The 15,134-nt window shown below is 30.9% G+C and overlaps 1 protein-coding gene across 1 annotated transcript; it reads left to right on the forward strand.

Annotated features, from left to right (window-relative positions):
* The first annotated feature begins 8,431 nt into the window (after positions 1–8,431).
* On the forward strand, positions 8,432–12,141 carry LOC114176414 (triosephosphate isomerase, chloroplastic). Its single transcript, XM_028061493.1, has 9 exons — positions 8,432–8,702; positions 9,021–9,047; positions 9,611–9,680; positions 10,337–10,460; positions 10,706–10,790; positions 10,877–11,009; positions 11,129–11,302; positions 11,657–11,739; positions 11,836–12,141. The coding sequence occupies exons 1-9, from the start codon at positions 8,526–8,528 to the stop codon at positions 11,890–11,892; spliced, it is 930 nt and encodes a 309-aa protein (XP_027917294.1). The 5' UTR covers positions 8,432–8,525; the 3' UTR covers positions 11,893–12,141.
* The last annotated feature ends 2,993 nt before the right edge of the window (positions 12,142–15,134 follow it).

Raw genomic sequence — 15,134 nt, forward strand, 5'->3', positions numbered from 1 at the left:
GAGTAGAAGAAGTAGAAGAAGTGGTTGTGGATTTGGTCTGGTGGTAATTAATTAAGGAGAAACCTTATTTGAAGTTTTCTTTAATTAATTAATTAATCTTTCTACTTTCAGCTTCTCCAATTTGCCTCTCATTGTTATGCTTGTTAATTTCCTGCTTTGGGTAAAAATCAACAGAATCATTCTACTATCTGATTTTTGTAAGATACAACATGGAATATTTTACGTTGTGAGACAGTGGGAGAAAGCAAGTTCGATTTTCGTTTGTGGTTGACCTAGTTCGATGTTTCACCTTATGGAATTATTGATGTAGAGAGGTACTCTGTAAAAGAATTAAAATAGTAAAGTCGGCTTTGGACATGGTCATAGTGATCGCAACCATTACACTACACTGAGGTGAATGAGTTCGTGAACATTCATTTATGCATAAATTATTATATTTTGAGAAATTTTTTTTACGTCATTCTTAACGGAACTTTTGTCAAACTGTTTGTTAGGTTTACAGAGAGAGTTTCACTTAAATAATACAACACCAATAAAACCTGAATCCAACCACATAAGACATTAACACTATTCTAACAAGACCTTAAAATAATGAATTTATGGATTTTTATTCTTATATACTAGTTTACTTTCTCACTTTTAACGAATGTGAGACTTAAAATCATACTTGAATTCCTAACAATTATTACAAGTTTGTCAAAAAAAACTTTGTTAAAAAATAATTTTTCTTTATATATATATATATATATATATATATATATATATATATATATATATATATATATATAACATGTTGAAGATATCATATTGGTTTTAACGGGTAAATAATGTTGCTGAAGTTGGTATGAATGAAGAAATGTAATTGGGCAAATTTGATATAAGAAAGTTTTGTTAGGTGATTCAGACGCACGTACATAAGCCTTTTTGAAGGTGTCAGATTGTTTAACAGGTAAATAGATGAAGTGATGTAATTCACGTCTCTTTATATATTATTTGCAAAATGGATCGGAAGATTAGCAACTAGGGTAGCCATTATCCACCTTGCTTCAGAAACCAAACCAGTGCACATAATTAGTAATAAAGAAACCGTGCGACTAATGAACATGCATGAAAAAAATTATACTTTTGCCTCCTGTGCTTAAATCACGTCACCTTTTAACTCACTCTTTTGCCATTTTCTAAATTAAGTGTTTTTTTTCCTTTTGGTATGAACTGATCAACTTATATATTGTCCATGATACGATGTATATGTTCCACCACATCATCTAAATCAATATCTTATATCTGCATATGGCAGCAGTGGAATTTTTATTTTCTTTCTCTTGTGTGTATAAATTCCTTATTGACTTGTTAAATTCAGTTGTAAATGGATAGGTTTGACATAAACATACATTTTTAGCCGAGCTCAAAAGATTGAGAAAAAAAAAATTATACATATATGTTCTGATCCTCATTTTTCTTTAATCTTACAAAATCATGCGGCCAATAAAATATTTAAATAAAAATAAATTTTAATAAAAAAAATAATTTGTTATTATACAAATCAATTTAGATATTAATTTATAAATTAAATATTATTAATAATTAAGTAATTTTAAAAAATTATAATTAATCTTTAAATTGATAACTAAAATAATTTTTATTTGAATTTATCACTAACATTATTTATCAAAATTTTAAATAAAAAAATTAATTTTTTATTAAGAAATTAATTTCTAAACATATTTTTAGTCATTAAAATTAATTACAATATTATTGTCGTGAGATTAGGAAATATTTATAAATCTTTCTTATTTTGTGTCTTTTATTTGGTTAATTAAGGGTTCTTATTCTCCTTTACAATTGCTTCAACATTTCTTCCCCCTTCCGTTCATTGTTTTTTGTTACGATAAAAAAGTAATTAATTTAAAAAAAAATTCCATGAAAACTTATTTGTTTACATATAGAAAGATTTAAAAATACATAAAAATATAATTTTACTATTTGAAATATTTATAATTAATTTCCTTTCTCTTCCAAATTCATGTGTGTGTGTTTTTTTTTCATATTCTTTCTTTGACTCAAGATATCATAATATGAATTTGTTTTTTCATTGATGCCAATGTAATAATTTGTTAACCTAGAGTCAATATATAACTACTTTTAGTTGTTATCAGCCGTGTTAATTTTTTTTTGTCAACCTTGACCAATGTTATTTCTCATGCTAAAATATTAGTTTGGATTTTTTTTTCTTAGCATAAAAAATATTTTAAATTAATGTCAAATATATATTTTTTTGGTAATTAACATCCATAAATATTATAATTGATGTTGTTTAGATTATTTGTACCAACATTGTGTTTTCGGTCTGATGTTAGTTGTAACATCTCATTTAAATAGAACAAAAGTCGCATAGTCATATTTTAGAGCATGAGATAAATGGTATATAAGAATCCACTAAATACAATCATCCATAATTATATTAGAAGGGAAGTCAAGGCACAAAGCAATGTCAAACAAAATATAAAAAGGACAATAAATTTAGTGCAAATTTAGTGCACATTTGCTCACAGAGCAATTAAACCAACTAGGCAAAAGTGCCCACAAAAGATGCTCCAATGAGCGAAAGCCAACTCATGCTTGACTAGACTGCAACATTCTCACCATCACTGCAATCACCAGAGGTTTCCATATCTGTTCACACTAAAGATTTGATGATCATTGCAAAAAGGAAAAACTACACAAGAAGGCAACCACACAAGCACGAAGGGTACGCTAGAGTAAAAAAGAAAATTTGAACATGTTATGACAAGCAGATAATTAAACATATCATAAACATGCGAAACAATAGACATACAATCATGTGATAGCAAATAAGTAGGATTCTATGACTCAATTATTTGGATACATGTAATAAAATCAGATTCACTGGATGTCTGCACTTGTGGTGGTCTCTACTACTCTGCAGAACCATTACCAATGGGTTTCACCCTACCACGCACAAGGTTAGCCTTCAATAATTTAAGGCCATTATCATGTCAAAGACAAGGGCCTCCTGCTACTCTCACTACTTGAATTAGGCTGCTCTAGGTGAGACTAACTAATTCTTTAGGATTTCGGGATGCAATCCTTACTTGAATCCTTATCTAATTATATACACTACAACACCACACCATGAAATCTCACTAAGAGTTTCATGAAATTACGTCTATCTCACACTATATCCATGTTTCTCATACCAAATCCACATGTTATCTTGAAGCATTAAACTTTCATGGTAATGCCCAACCAACCAACCAATTCATAATTATTTCATGTCAAACACAACATATAACAATCTCATTTCATCCCCTTTAACATACTCCACATCATACTTCATGCTTTGAAAAGGTAAACCAATTAATCATGCCACCAACAACCCAAAACATAGAAGAGAACAGTGTTAGAGCACGTCCCTGCACCCGTCTCGTTCAAGCCATGAGTCCTCGCTCAGGCGAGAGGGGGCTTTCGCTAAAGCTAAAGACTCTCTCGTTTAGGCGAGACTGCAAACAGAAAACACGGGGAGGCTTTGCGAGTTCTTACTTGAGCGAGACCTTCTCGCTTGAACGAGATTGCTCATCGCTCAAAGTTGAGATCTTCCGCATGAGCGACAACTCGAGCATAGAGCCTATCAAGTTTCCACGAATTCTCGTTTGGGCAAGACCTTCTCACCTTAGCAAGAGGATTCGTCGCTCAAAAATAAGTTCATCGCCTAAACGAGATTTCGAGTGGAAGCCCGGGCGAGCTTATGCTATTCTCGTCTAGACGAAACAAACTCGCTTAGGCAAGAAGCGCAACAGAGTTCCTCCCTCTCAACGCATGCAACTAGAAACTTATAAAAACATACATGTAATCATGGGCTCCTTAAACTTTCAACTAATATAATTGATATAGAATATTTTGTAACTAATATGGTTTATAAGATAGCTCTATTTCTTATTTATTTCTTATTTAATGTTTGTTAAAATTTTCTCAATCATTTTGTTTTTATCCGTAGTTATTAACCAAATTTTGTATTAAAATGTATTATAATTATTTTTTATTTCTACAAATTAAAATAATAACTTTTGTATTTAGTGTTGATTGAAATATTCTATTCAAATAAGAATTAAACAATTTTAAATAAACATAATTAAAATGTTTATTTAAAATTTTTAAAATTATATATTTCGCTGTTCAAATACAAATTGTCGAATTTGCAATTTCTAATATCGTTGATAATTTGGTTTCGAAGAAAATTTGCATAAAATTATTAAATCGAACTAAAAAATTTATTTTGAAGAATTGAATAATTTCAATAAACTGAACTGATCTTATATTAAAAATACTGAATTGTTACACGTTCTTGAACTTTTTTATTTAAAAGATGACTTTACAACAAAGTTAAACAAACAAACAATTTTGTATAGACTAAAAAATATTGTTCTATTTTTCTCTCTCTTTAATGCACACAAACCGTTTTTTTTATTTAAAAATATTTTTTCATTTATTTTATTTCAAATTGAAAAATCGTGATAGAATAACTTTAATAACAGTACTTTTATTTATTAATAACAGTACTTTCATATTCACTCTATTAATAACAAAAAAACACAACACAAACAACAATTCAAAGAGTAGTTTCTCATCACATATTATAATTTCACAATTTAGATAAAAATCACCTTTCTCATAAGGAGTATTCCTAAATTTCAGCAAGCATATAAAGACAACATTCATACCATTTTTTCTTTTTAATTCAACAATAAGACCTTAAAATTTCAATTAAATTATCTTCCCTTACTTTAAAGGAGTGTCTACCAACATCTTTCTTGAGCACTCCCATACTATTTAAACTTGTCCTATATACAACAAAACTCTAATAAAATTAGATTGTGATTTCATGACAACCAAGGGATGAAGATTCATCCAGAACACAAAATTGACTCCTAACAAAAGGGGCAAATGGTACTTACCTATATGTATAAATTGCTAAGAGCATATTGTACGGTTTGTTACAAAACTCTTACTTTCACTGCTTCAATCTTCCAAAAATGAGGAAAGGAAGGGTTGGATTCTAAGAGTTAGGGGTGACAATGCGAGCCAGCCCGACTCGTTTAGACCCACCCCGTTTTTTTAAAATTCTTATGATAAAACTTTCAATCTCCAACAAATTGAGAAACTTTAACAAGTTCACAAAATTAAGCAAAGAGTTCAGAGAGTTGGATGATATTTGATAATTCAACATTTTCATCATATATTTATATTCGTACTTTGACATACATGATATATTTTTCAAATGTTAGCACATTAAAAAGTACAAATACTTGTCTTTTCCACTCATACAAATTTGGAATGTTCATGCACAAATCTAGAAAGAAGGTAATCAATATAAACAAATGCAATTTTTTTATACAGGTCGTGGGCCAGTTCAAATAGACTGCAGGATATACAGGCCAACATACTTAATATCTTGATCTGTCCCACATTTTTTTGGCGGACACATTGCCAGCCCTGTCTAGAAGGAGAAGAGGAGAGAAAAAAAAAAAGAAAATCATGAAAAAAAACGGGAAAATTGTTGTTTTGTTTCTCAAAAGAGCCAATTTTTATTAATTTTTAACTTTTTAATAAAAATTTTAAAAAACTAATCACTTATATATTTATTTATTGTGTTCTCGCATCATCAACTAAATGATGTCATTATTTCATTATACATATTTATTTTTAACATTCGAGCATTCTATAAAATTCTTAAACCATTTCCTTTTTTCTTGTTTGAATCCGGTCAATGTAAATACAATTACTTTATTTTTTTTCATTATAACTTTTTCATACATGCATTAACTTAAAATTTTTATGTGATAAAAAGTCTATACTAAAACATTATTTATAATATATATTTTGAGTTTATTATACTATATTTAGAACTAAGCATTTTTATTGTCAATCATATTTGTCACGGAGTTTTGGTAGGTATGAACTCAATACACTTTTACATTAAGTTAAGCTAGTGGCATAAGAGACAGATAATAATTTGTCTACAACTATTTGTAAATAAATAAGTTATTTTGTATACGTTTTTGGTGTATTCAAGTTTATATCTGTTATATTGTTCATTCTCAACAATTTCATTAGTATTTTTTATTTTATTCGCATTTCGACCCAACCCTACAACACAAATCATTCATTGTTTGTTTTAACCATAATTATTATTATTTTTAAAATATAAAGATACAAAAGTGTTTCTTTCATAATAATAATAATTAGCAAACTTTACTAAAAGTGTGGGAGAAAATACAAAAAGAACAAAAAGAGATATTTGCAAAATGTGACTGGTCTTGTAACGATCAAAAGAACAAATAAAAAGGATAATTGGCAATATAGAAGGTGACAACCACCCAGCAGATCACAAAAACAAGTCATTAAGTTTAAAGGAAGGAAGAAATTATTCTTATTTGGTTTGCTTTGGGTTAAGAAAAGAGAAAAAGAAGAAGAAAACGTTAGAAGGATATAAGAAAAAGATAAAGATTTTTTTAATTGTTTTAAAGCATCTGAATCAAAGTAAACAAAATTAAAAGAAAAAAAAATTATATTTCAACTCTCCACCAATTCCCACTAATAAAATAAACCAATAAAAAAATTTACCAGAAAAAACCAAACCAAAACCAGGGCCTTAGTTCGGGTCAACTTGAGTCATTCGTTTAGATTCTTGAGTTTTTGTAATACGTGTCACCACCAAAACTGCAAACACAATATCAAGTCAAACATCAAAACAATTTCACTTTATCAAATTAGGATAAGGTGCATTTTTTTTTCCACACAAATTTCTAGGAGTGATGATAGCTAAAACTATAAAAGAAAAATTTAGAATTAGTAAAAATTTTAATCGAATTTTCTAATGTCATTGTCAAGTCACACTTTGATAATTTTAAAAAAAATTATATCCGTGAATCATCTATGTATTAGATAAAGTGATAATATCTAAACTGACACTTTAAACTTAATGCCTTATTCTATACGATAATTTCAACTGAGATTCCATATATATAATCTTTTTATAATAATAACTAGTATCCTAATAAAATTAGTTAAGAAAAGATATTATGAAAAACATAATATGTAACATTTTAATACCGTTTCATCATAATATTAGTAAAATATATTTATTAATCAAATATAAAATTCACAATTTTAATTCAAAATATGAAGTTGTAGATACATGTGTGTTAAGGATTACATAATATTCACTATATACCAAGATAATTACACATAATTGCATGTACGCATTTAGTATATTTTAAATTACTAAAGTTACAAATAAGAAAATGGTAACAAGTTACCTGTTAAAGAACCAGAAATGAAAAGTATTATTGAAAGATATTACTTAACTACAATTTTCTTTATCCAGAGTATTTATGGGCTAAGAATCAAATACAAAAATACTAGAAAATATTTAAAAAATGAGAATTATTAGTTTTAAATATAATTTAATGTGATATACTCTTGTATATCATCTTGTTTTTATTAATTTTTGAACATTGATATTTAACCTTGTAAATTGCAAAAACTTTGTCAACATTATATTTTTTTCTGTTATTCTTTTTATTATTAAAGAATTTTTTTAAATAATAATCAATAAACTAAATAAAATTTAGTTAAAAAAATTAAATTTACGTATTTATAATTTAAAAAATTAAATTATATTAAAGTTTTGAAAACAAAACTAATTTTAATTTTCAAGAAAAAATATATATTTAATCTTTAAGAATTTTCTGCGTATCGCTACTCATTAGTTATATAGATCAGTTGTTTTATATATATATTAAGAAAAATGATAAGTTGACACCCATATTTAACCACTTATTTACCACCTTCATAGATTATAAGTTAATTTATCTTAAGTTATAAGTTAATTTTAAGATGGTAAAAAAATGATCAAATGTGGGTGTCAACCTATCATTTCTCATGTATCAATCCCTTATTTGTTTCTTCTTTTCATATCTTTATCAAAGTACAGAAACCAAGTTATTAAATAATTATTTTCCTAGTTTTTTAAGGCCGTTAGTGACCGTAAACATTACATTACTTTAAAAGCAATATAATATATATTCATATTTTATTAAAAAGATTCCATATTTAAGTTCTTGTGGTCACATAATAAAAGTTCTCTGAAAAAAGAAAAAACATTTGATTCTATTTTTCTTATCTTGTGGTGGTGATGGATGGTGCGTGAATAGAGTCTTGTTTTGTTCCTGGACCTGATTACTCTGCTATGTTCGTGTGTAGGGACCACATAGTTTAACTCAGCAATTCAACACCAAGAAAACCATGGCCTTCTTTAAGTTAACTTGGTGGGTAGGTGGCTAAAAGAGTAAAACAGTAAAAAGTAACACACTCTCTCACCAACCAACACCAAACTACAAAACCAAAATCTAATCCAAACCTTAAAATTTACTACTAGCTTCGCACTCACCCCGACCGCAGCCGAACACTGTTGTTGTTTTTGCTGTTCTTCATCCTCTTTTCCCATGGCAGCAGCCTCAACATCACTGGCTTCGCAACTCTACATTGGCCTGCGCCGCCCCTGCCCCAAGCTCGATTCTTTCAATTCTCCATCTTTTTCTGCCTTCGACCCCAATCTTCGCCTATCCCTCTCTCCTCCCAAACCCTCACGCGCCGTCGTCGCCATGGCCGGCTCTGGCAAGGTGCTTTTGCTTCTTCTTTTATTCTTTTTAAATAATTCAACTTTATTATTCTCATCATTACCCTTGATCGTTAAATAAAACTTGTCTCTGTGATTTCGGTGGGGAATGCATTTCTCTTCAATGGGTTGGGTTGGGTTGGGTTTGCGCAATTCAATCAAAGCCTTTTAGGATCCATGCATTATTAACCACTAAGTAGACGGGGCTTTTTCTAAAAGAAAAATAAGTTTTTTGTGTTATATATTGCTTTATCTTTAGTGGTTGGTTATCCATTTGCCATTTGGTGTATTGATCTTTTTCTGCCTTTCTTCGTTGTTGCAGTTCTTTGTTGGGGGCAACTGGAAGTGTGTAAGTATCTTTCCCTCAAACTGTTTTTCTTGCTATTTTTTGTTACAATGCTATGTTTAGTTTTGGTGATTCAGTACTTGAGTTGTTGATTGATGTTATATTTTATTTTAGCATGAGTGTTATAACAGCACACTATTGGAATGCAAATTATGCACCATAAATCTTGGTCTATGATTTGGTTTTGAGTAAATAACCTATGCAATCACTTTTCCTTTTAAGTATTGAACTTATTGTTTCCATCTGCCATACCTCTCTTGTAAGGAATGCACTCTGCATTAAAGGACTAAAGGGACTCTTTCTTTTCCTTTTCTTCATACTTCATCAATTATCGCTTCGACCTATTTATTTTTTTAGAATAATGAAATGATTCTTACAGTTCTACCAGGTTATTTGAAACAGGCCCTTTTTGCATTGTTCAGTAGTTTTTGTTCTTTTGTTTTATGTGCTAAACCGCTAATAAGTACAAATGAAGCATTGGTTCTCACGGTTCAATCAGTTACTAGTTCAGTAGACTCTGCATATATCTCTATCTGATTTTCACTAATTTTTGCTGTTTTCTTCAGAACGGAACAAAAGATTCCATCAGTAAGCTTGTCGCCGACTTGAACAGTGCAAAATTGGAGCCCGACGTTGGTGAGACGTGTTCAATCTTTATTTATGTGTTTCTTGCTAAAAGATATAGAAGACTACAAAAAATTATGTTATGCTTCTTCCCTACTCCTAAAACTAAAAATAATTCATTGAGTTTGAACATGATTTTTTTCTCTGTATGCTAGTGCAAAATGACACATTTGGGGTTTGGTTGCAAAATGCTGATAAAATGATGATATATTTTCTGGTTGGAAATGATCAAATTAATTGTGTCAAAAGGAAATGGACATAATTCTCTATTGTCCATTCCCAGTACCAAATAGTAGCAAAATTCATGGAACCCCCTTCCAACAATGTGTCATTTGCAGAGAGAACTCCCTTGTACTTTGGAACTCACCAACATGATTCATCGAACTTACCAAACTATACATGATGACTCCTCATAGGGGGTTTAGGGCACATGCACAATAAGGTCAATATGCACTATTTGTTTGGTGTGTGCTGTGTGTGTTGGTGTGTTTGAAAGTATAAGTAAATTTGCAACCTATGATCCACAGTTGGAGAGGTTCCTTGTTTTCTGGTCCCTCAAAAAATTGTATTGAGTACGTTCTTTAAGTTCAAAAACTCTTTCTTAATAACCTTGAAAAGTTATCACTTGCATTTGGTCATCACAAGCATTTTCATTTTGAGATGTACAGATGTCGTTGTTGCACCTCCTTTTCTGTACATCGATCAAGTGAAAAGCTCACTTACAGACCGGATTGAAATATCTGCCCAGAACTCTTGGGTTGGTAAAGGTGGTGCTTTCACCGGAGAAATCAGGTTAGCTTGCTCTTTCCTGTCAAGTGTTAATTAATCCAGGGTTTCATTTTGTTTTTTGAATTATAGCTTTTGTCTCGTTGGATGATTACAGATACTAGTTCTTTTATTTTCAAACTGTCCTTGCTGTTTTCAATGTGATTCCAATGTTTAAACCAAATATGTTATTGTTTTCTGGTGGTCCTCGATCTGCTACAATTTAACAAGTTAATTCAGTTAATTAGTTGTTAAAAATCTGACTTTTGTAGTGCTGAACAACTGAAAGATATCGGATGCAAGTGGGTTGTTCTTGGACATTCTGAGCGAAGACATATTATTGGAGAAAAGGATGAGGTAAAGCAATTCAGAAATCAATTCTACAACACTTTTGCTAGAGATGATAAAGATTTTAGATATTAACTGAACATTGTGAACTGCAGTTTATAGGAAAGAAAGCTGCCTATGCTTTGGGCCAGGGTCTTGGAGTGATTGCATGCATTGGAGAATTGTTAGAAGAAAGGGAAGCAGGGAAAACTTTTGATGTTTGCTTTCAGCAATTGAAGGCTTATGCTGGTAGGTGCAAGCTGTGTTTCCTGTATAATCCATTTAAAATCGTTTGTGTTTTTGGGAAAAACAAAAGGGTAGAGGGGTTTCTGATTTTCTGCATAAAATCCATTGTCGGTTATATGCAGATGCTGTTCCTAGTTGGGACAATATTGTTATTGCGTATGAACCTGTATGGGCCATTGGAACTGGCAAAGTGGCCACTCCCCAGCAGGCTCAGGAAGTACATGTAGCTCTTCGGGATTGGCTGAAAAAGAATGTCTCAGAGGAAGTTGCATCTAAAACTCGAATTATTTATGGAGGTAAATCCTTTGTTGTACCTGTAGTTGCATTGTGAACTTTTGACTGTGTTATGGAAATTTAACATATACCATGGTTTAATAAGGTTGCATGTTTATTCAATTTAAGTAACTTTGCAACCACCCTCGTTGTTTTCCATCTGAACTTTCTTTCTTATGATGCATTCTATAAGAACATAGCAGAATCATGTATTCTCACAATGAACTTCTTGTCCTTTAGTGATATTGTGCAGAACATATCTTGTTAACATTAAGATTGTCCCTGACCTTGTCTATGCAAAATGTTGGTTTAGTTTCAGTATATTTACAACTTGAGGATGTACTACTGATTTGAATATAAAATTGATCTGTTTTCAGGGTCTGTAAATGGAGGGAACAGTGCTGAGCTGGCAAAGCAAGAGGATATCGATGGATTTCTCGTTGGAGGTGCTTCATTGAAGGTACAAACATAGTTTGTTTGAGGAAAATAATGATAGCATGAGTTAAGGAAGTGAGGTTATTATTTATACTTACAAGATGATGTTGTGGAGTTGCAGGGTCCTGAGTTTGCTACCATTGTGAATTCAGTCACATCCAAGAAAGTTGCGGCTTGATTACTTATTGTAGTTTGAGCAATATGAGAGGGCAAGTCTCGAATGTGGCAATAAATAATATGGGTCTATTATAATAATAACACTTTGCTTTTGTCATCAAAATTACTCACTGCATAATTTCTTTGCAATCATTAGGAGTCACATCCTGAGTTTTCTTTCTATTAGAGATACATAGAGGCAATAAATTTTAAATGTTTCTGAATTATTGTTGTTTTTTTTCATAACGTCACTGTTGAATCTTGAATTTTATTTTCTTTTGATTGTCGCCCTCAGTGATGTTGTCTACACTTTTGTGACTCGAAATGCGCCTTCATAAGTTTAACATACTTTTTAGATTAAACTACTTCTGAGAAGATAAATTGAATTAATTAAAATTCAGTATATTTAGTAAGTCATTCAGTTTAGTGTAATTAGTTTATAATGTGGTATAAACTGCCACCAGATATATTTTTAGTGGTTGGATAATGGGTTTGTGCAAATCCTATCCAATTCGACTTGCGGACACTCCTATTGGTTTAACTCAAATAAAAATAACTAATTTAATAATAATAATAATAATAATAATAATAATAAATATATCTTAAAATTGACATAAATTTTTTAAAATTATCATTGGTATTGATACTTAAATAGTATCGGTACAATTTCCCGAAAAAAAACTCCAGAATTATTTTGTGTTTGGAAATGATAGAAGAAGCGATAGGGTGTAAGAAGAAAATAATAGGGTGCATGAAGTAATTACCCTAACCTTTTTTGACACCCACTTTAAAAGTGTAAAGAGTGTTTTGATGTAGACAATAAAAGACTCCGTCTTTTGTGCTCAAAAGTTCACAACATCATGTACAATATTATGTCACACATTCCCTTCAAACTTTAAGAGATCAGACTCATCTTCGTCCTTGGACTCTATCACAAAGTCAATAGCAAATCCAAGCATGAAGCTCCAAAGAACTTTCACACCATTGCTAAAATTAATGGAAGAAATCTCCAAGAGAAATCTATGAAGCTTTTATGATGAAGGAACTTTAGCTCCTAATTTATAATAGGACATTCAACTTCATATTTGGGTAAGTCACGAAAGACTTTCCATTTGCTTTATTCCTAATCTAGGCAGTACCAAACAATATACAAGAGTTTAAGATTCCTACGACAAAACTTGTTCAGACATAAACAACAGATTGACCAAATTGAAACCAATGCCAACACTCTCATCCCAGAAGAAGGAAAAAGAAAAAAAAAAGGCCGAAGAAAATAATCAAATAAGTGGCTGAAATCAAGAAAAATAATGTACCGTATAATGAAAGAAGGGCACAAGGAGAAAATTGAACCATGATGTTCCATTAGTTACAAATCAAGCAAAGATTAACGATGAATACTTGATTACCAGAAAGGTTAGCATAGTGTTTTTATTCAATAAACTGCTTGCTGAAAAGCAGAGATTCATAAATTACGCTTTTGTGTCCTTCCGAATTCCATTGCCAAGAAAATCAGCAGTTTTAGTTAGATACGTAAATCAACCTAACACTAGTTGCTATTAGCTTGGGAAATATAATATTTCAGGGGAGGAAGTATTATAAAAAATGATTTTAATAATTAATTTTTGATAATTTTTTAATAATATAAGATGTCATTTTTTAATTGATTTTTCCTTTTTATTTTTAATATTTTATATTTTAAAATTATTTTCCGGTATTATATTAGTATTATATTGTCACATGGTTCCAAACTTTTCACTGTGTATGTAGTAAAATAGTGCATTATGAATCTGAGTCGTTCAGATTATGCCACTGTTTGATCTGAATCCAAATATGCTGTTTTGTACTTCAGATTACAAAATTTGTCTATGTGCTGTCATGTTAACGCTCTTATTGAATTGAAGAAAGGGGAAAACATAACTTGCGTATAAAATTAATATAACTACACCATTTTTTATTTTCAGTTTTCTGTGCAAATGACCAATGTTACCAACTTACGACGAACCTGTGACAGATAATGTTGGTTGTACATTCAGATAGCAGTAGTGGGTACAACAATTCCATTTCAGAGTGGAAATAAACAAATAAATAGATTATGAGATGATGAGATGAAGAATATAATTTTGCCGACGTTAGTTTATTACTAATCAGTGGGAAAGCACACTAATGATTGCAAGCCCCACACAGTATTTAAAATTTCTTGTCAGAGAAAAGACCCAACAACCACCAGATTCAACCCATTCAAAATTCGTGCTGGTGCTGCATGTTAAACAAAGTTGTGACTTGAACTGTAAAAATTTAGTTTTTTTGCTTAAAATTCATAAGGGAAAAAAGGAAGAGCTGTGTCTTTTGGGACACGCAGAAACAAAAGGCGATGGTACGACAATAAAGTAACCGGAAATCACGAACAGCACCGAAGAATTATTGAGATTGGTATTGTGTTTGGTTTCTACATCTGTCTATTATTAACCTTGCATGTGAAACCCGAGAATAAGGACCCCTACAATGTATAGTCATCTACGGTTCCTGTCTTATTCATTGTAACAGAACCAGCGACAGAACTAAAACAAACGCCGAATCATTAACATTAATTAACGTTGTTAGGCACATGCAAAGTCTTCGCTTTAGCCATCATATTTACTCTATTGGCTGTAATATGTAAATCGGTTCGAATCCCTTGATTACTTACTTACTCCCAATATCCTAGAAATTAATGTTACGTGATATTGCTTCGTTTACCGAATCCATGAATGAAGCCTCCAAAGTCAAATGAAATATAGCTGAAGATTATCATACGTCACGGGAAAGGATACACATCAACTACTTGTTCGTTACCTAAGTCTTACAAGTTTATGTTTTCTTATGATTTTGGTTGAAGATGAGGTTATATTGAAGCCAACGGTTGATTTTGCAGATCCTTCTGATAAAAACAGAGTCTTTCTGACAAGGTTTGTGCCAGATTGCAAGTGTCTCATTGTGTTCACGTATCTTTTTTATACTCAATCGTATATGCCGTTGTATAAAGTTAGGCGAAAAGCTATAAAACGTTTAGCGGGAATGCAAGTACAAGATTATAACATTTTTTTTTGTATGGTGTAATAAACAAGAGATTTAGGTGTGTAAATGGTATGGATGGAGTGGACCATAGGCACATTTCCATAATGAAAAAGTGTGTTGGAAGGGACAATTTTGCAATGTGGAATGCATAAAGTGAAAGCCCTGTTTGGTTTGGATACTAGTCTTTCCAACGCTTTCTTTCACGTGCTG

The sequence above is a fragment of the Vigna unguiculata genome, chromosome 1, assembly GCF_004118075.2.
Source record: "Vigna unguiculata cultivar IT97K-499-35 chromosome 1, ASM411807v1, whole genome shotgun sequence".
NCBI classification, from domain to species: domain Eukaryota; kingdom Viridiplantae; phylum Streptophyta; class Magnoliopsida; order Fabales; family Fabaceae; genus Vigna; species Vigna unguiculata.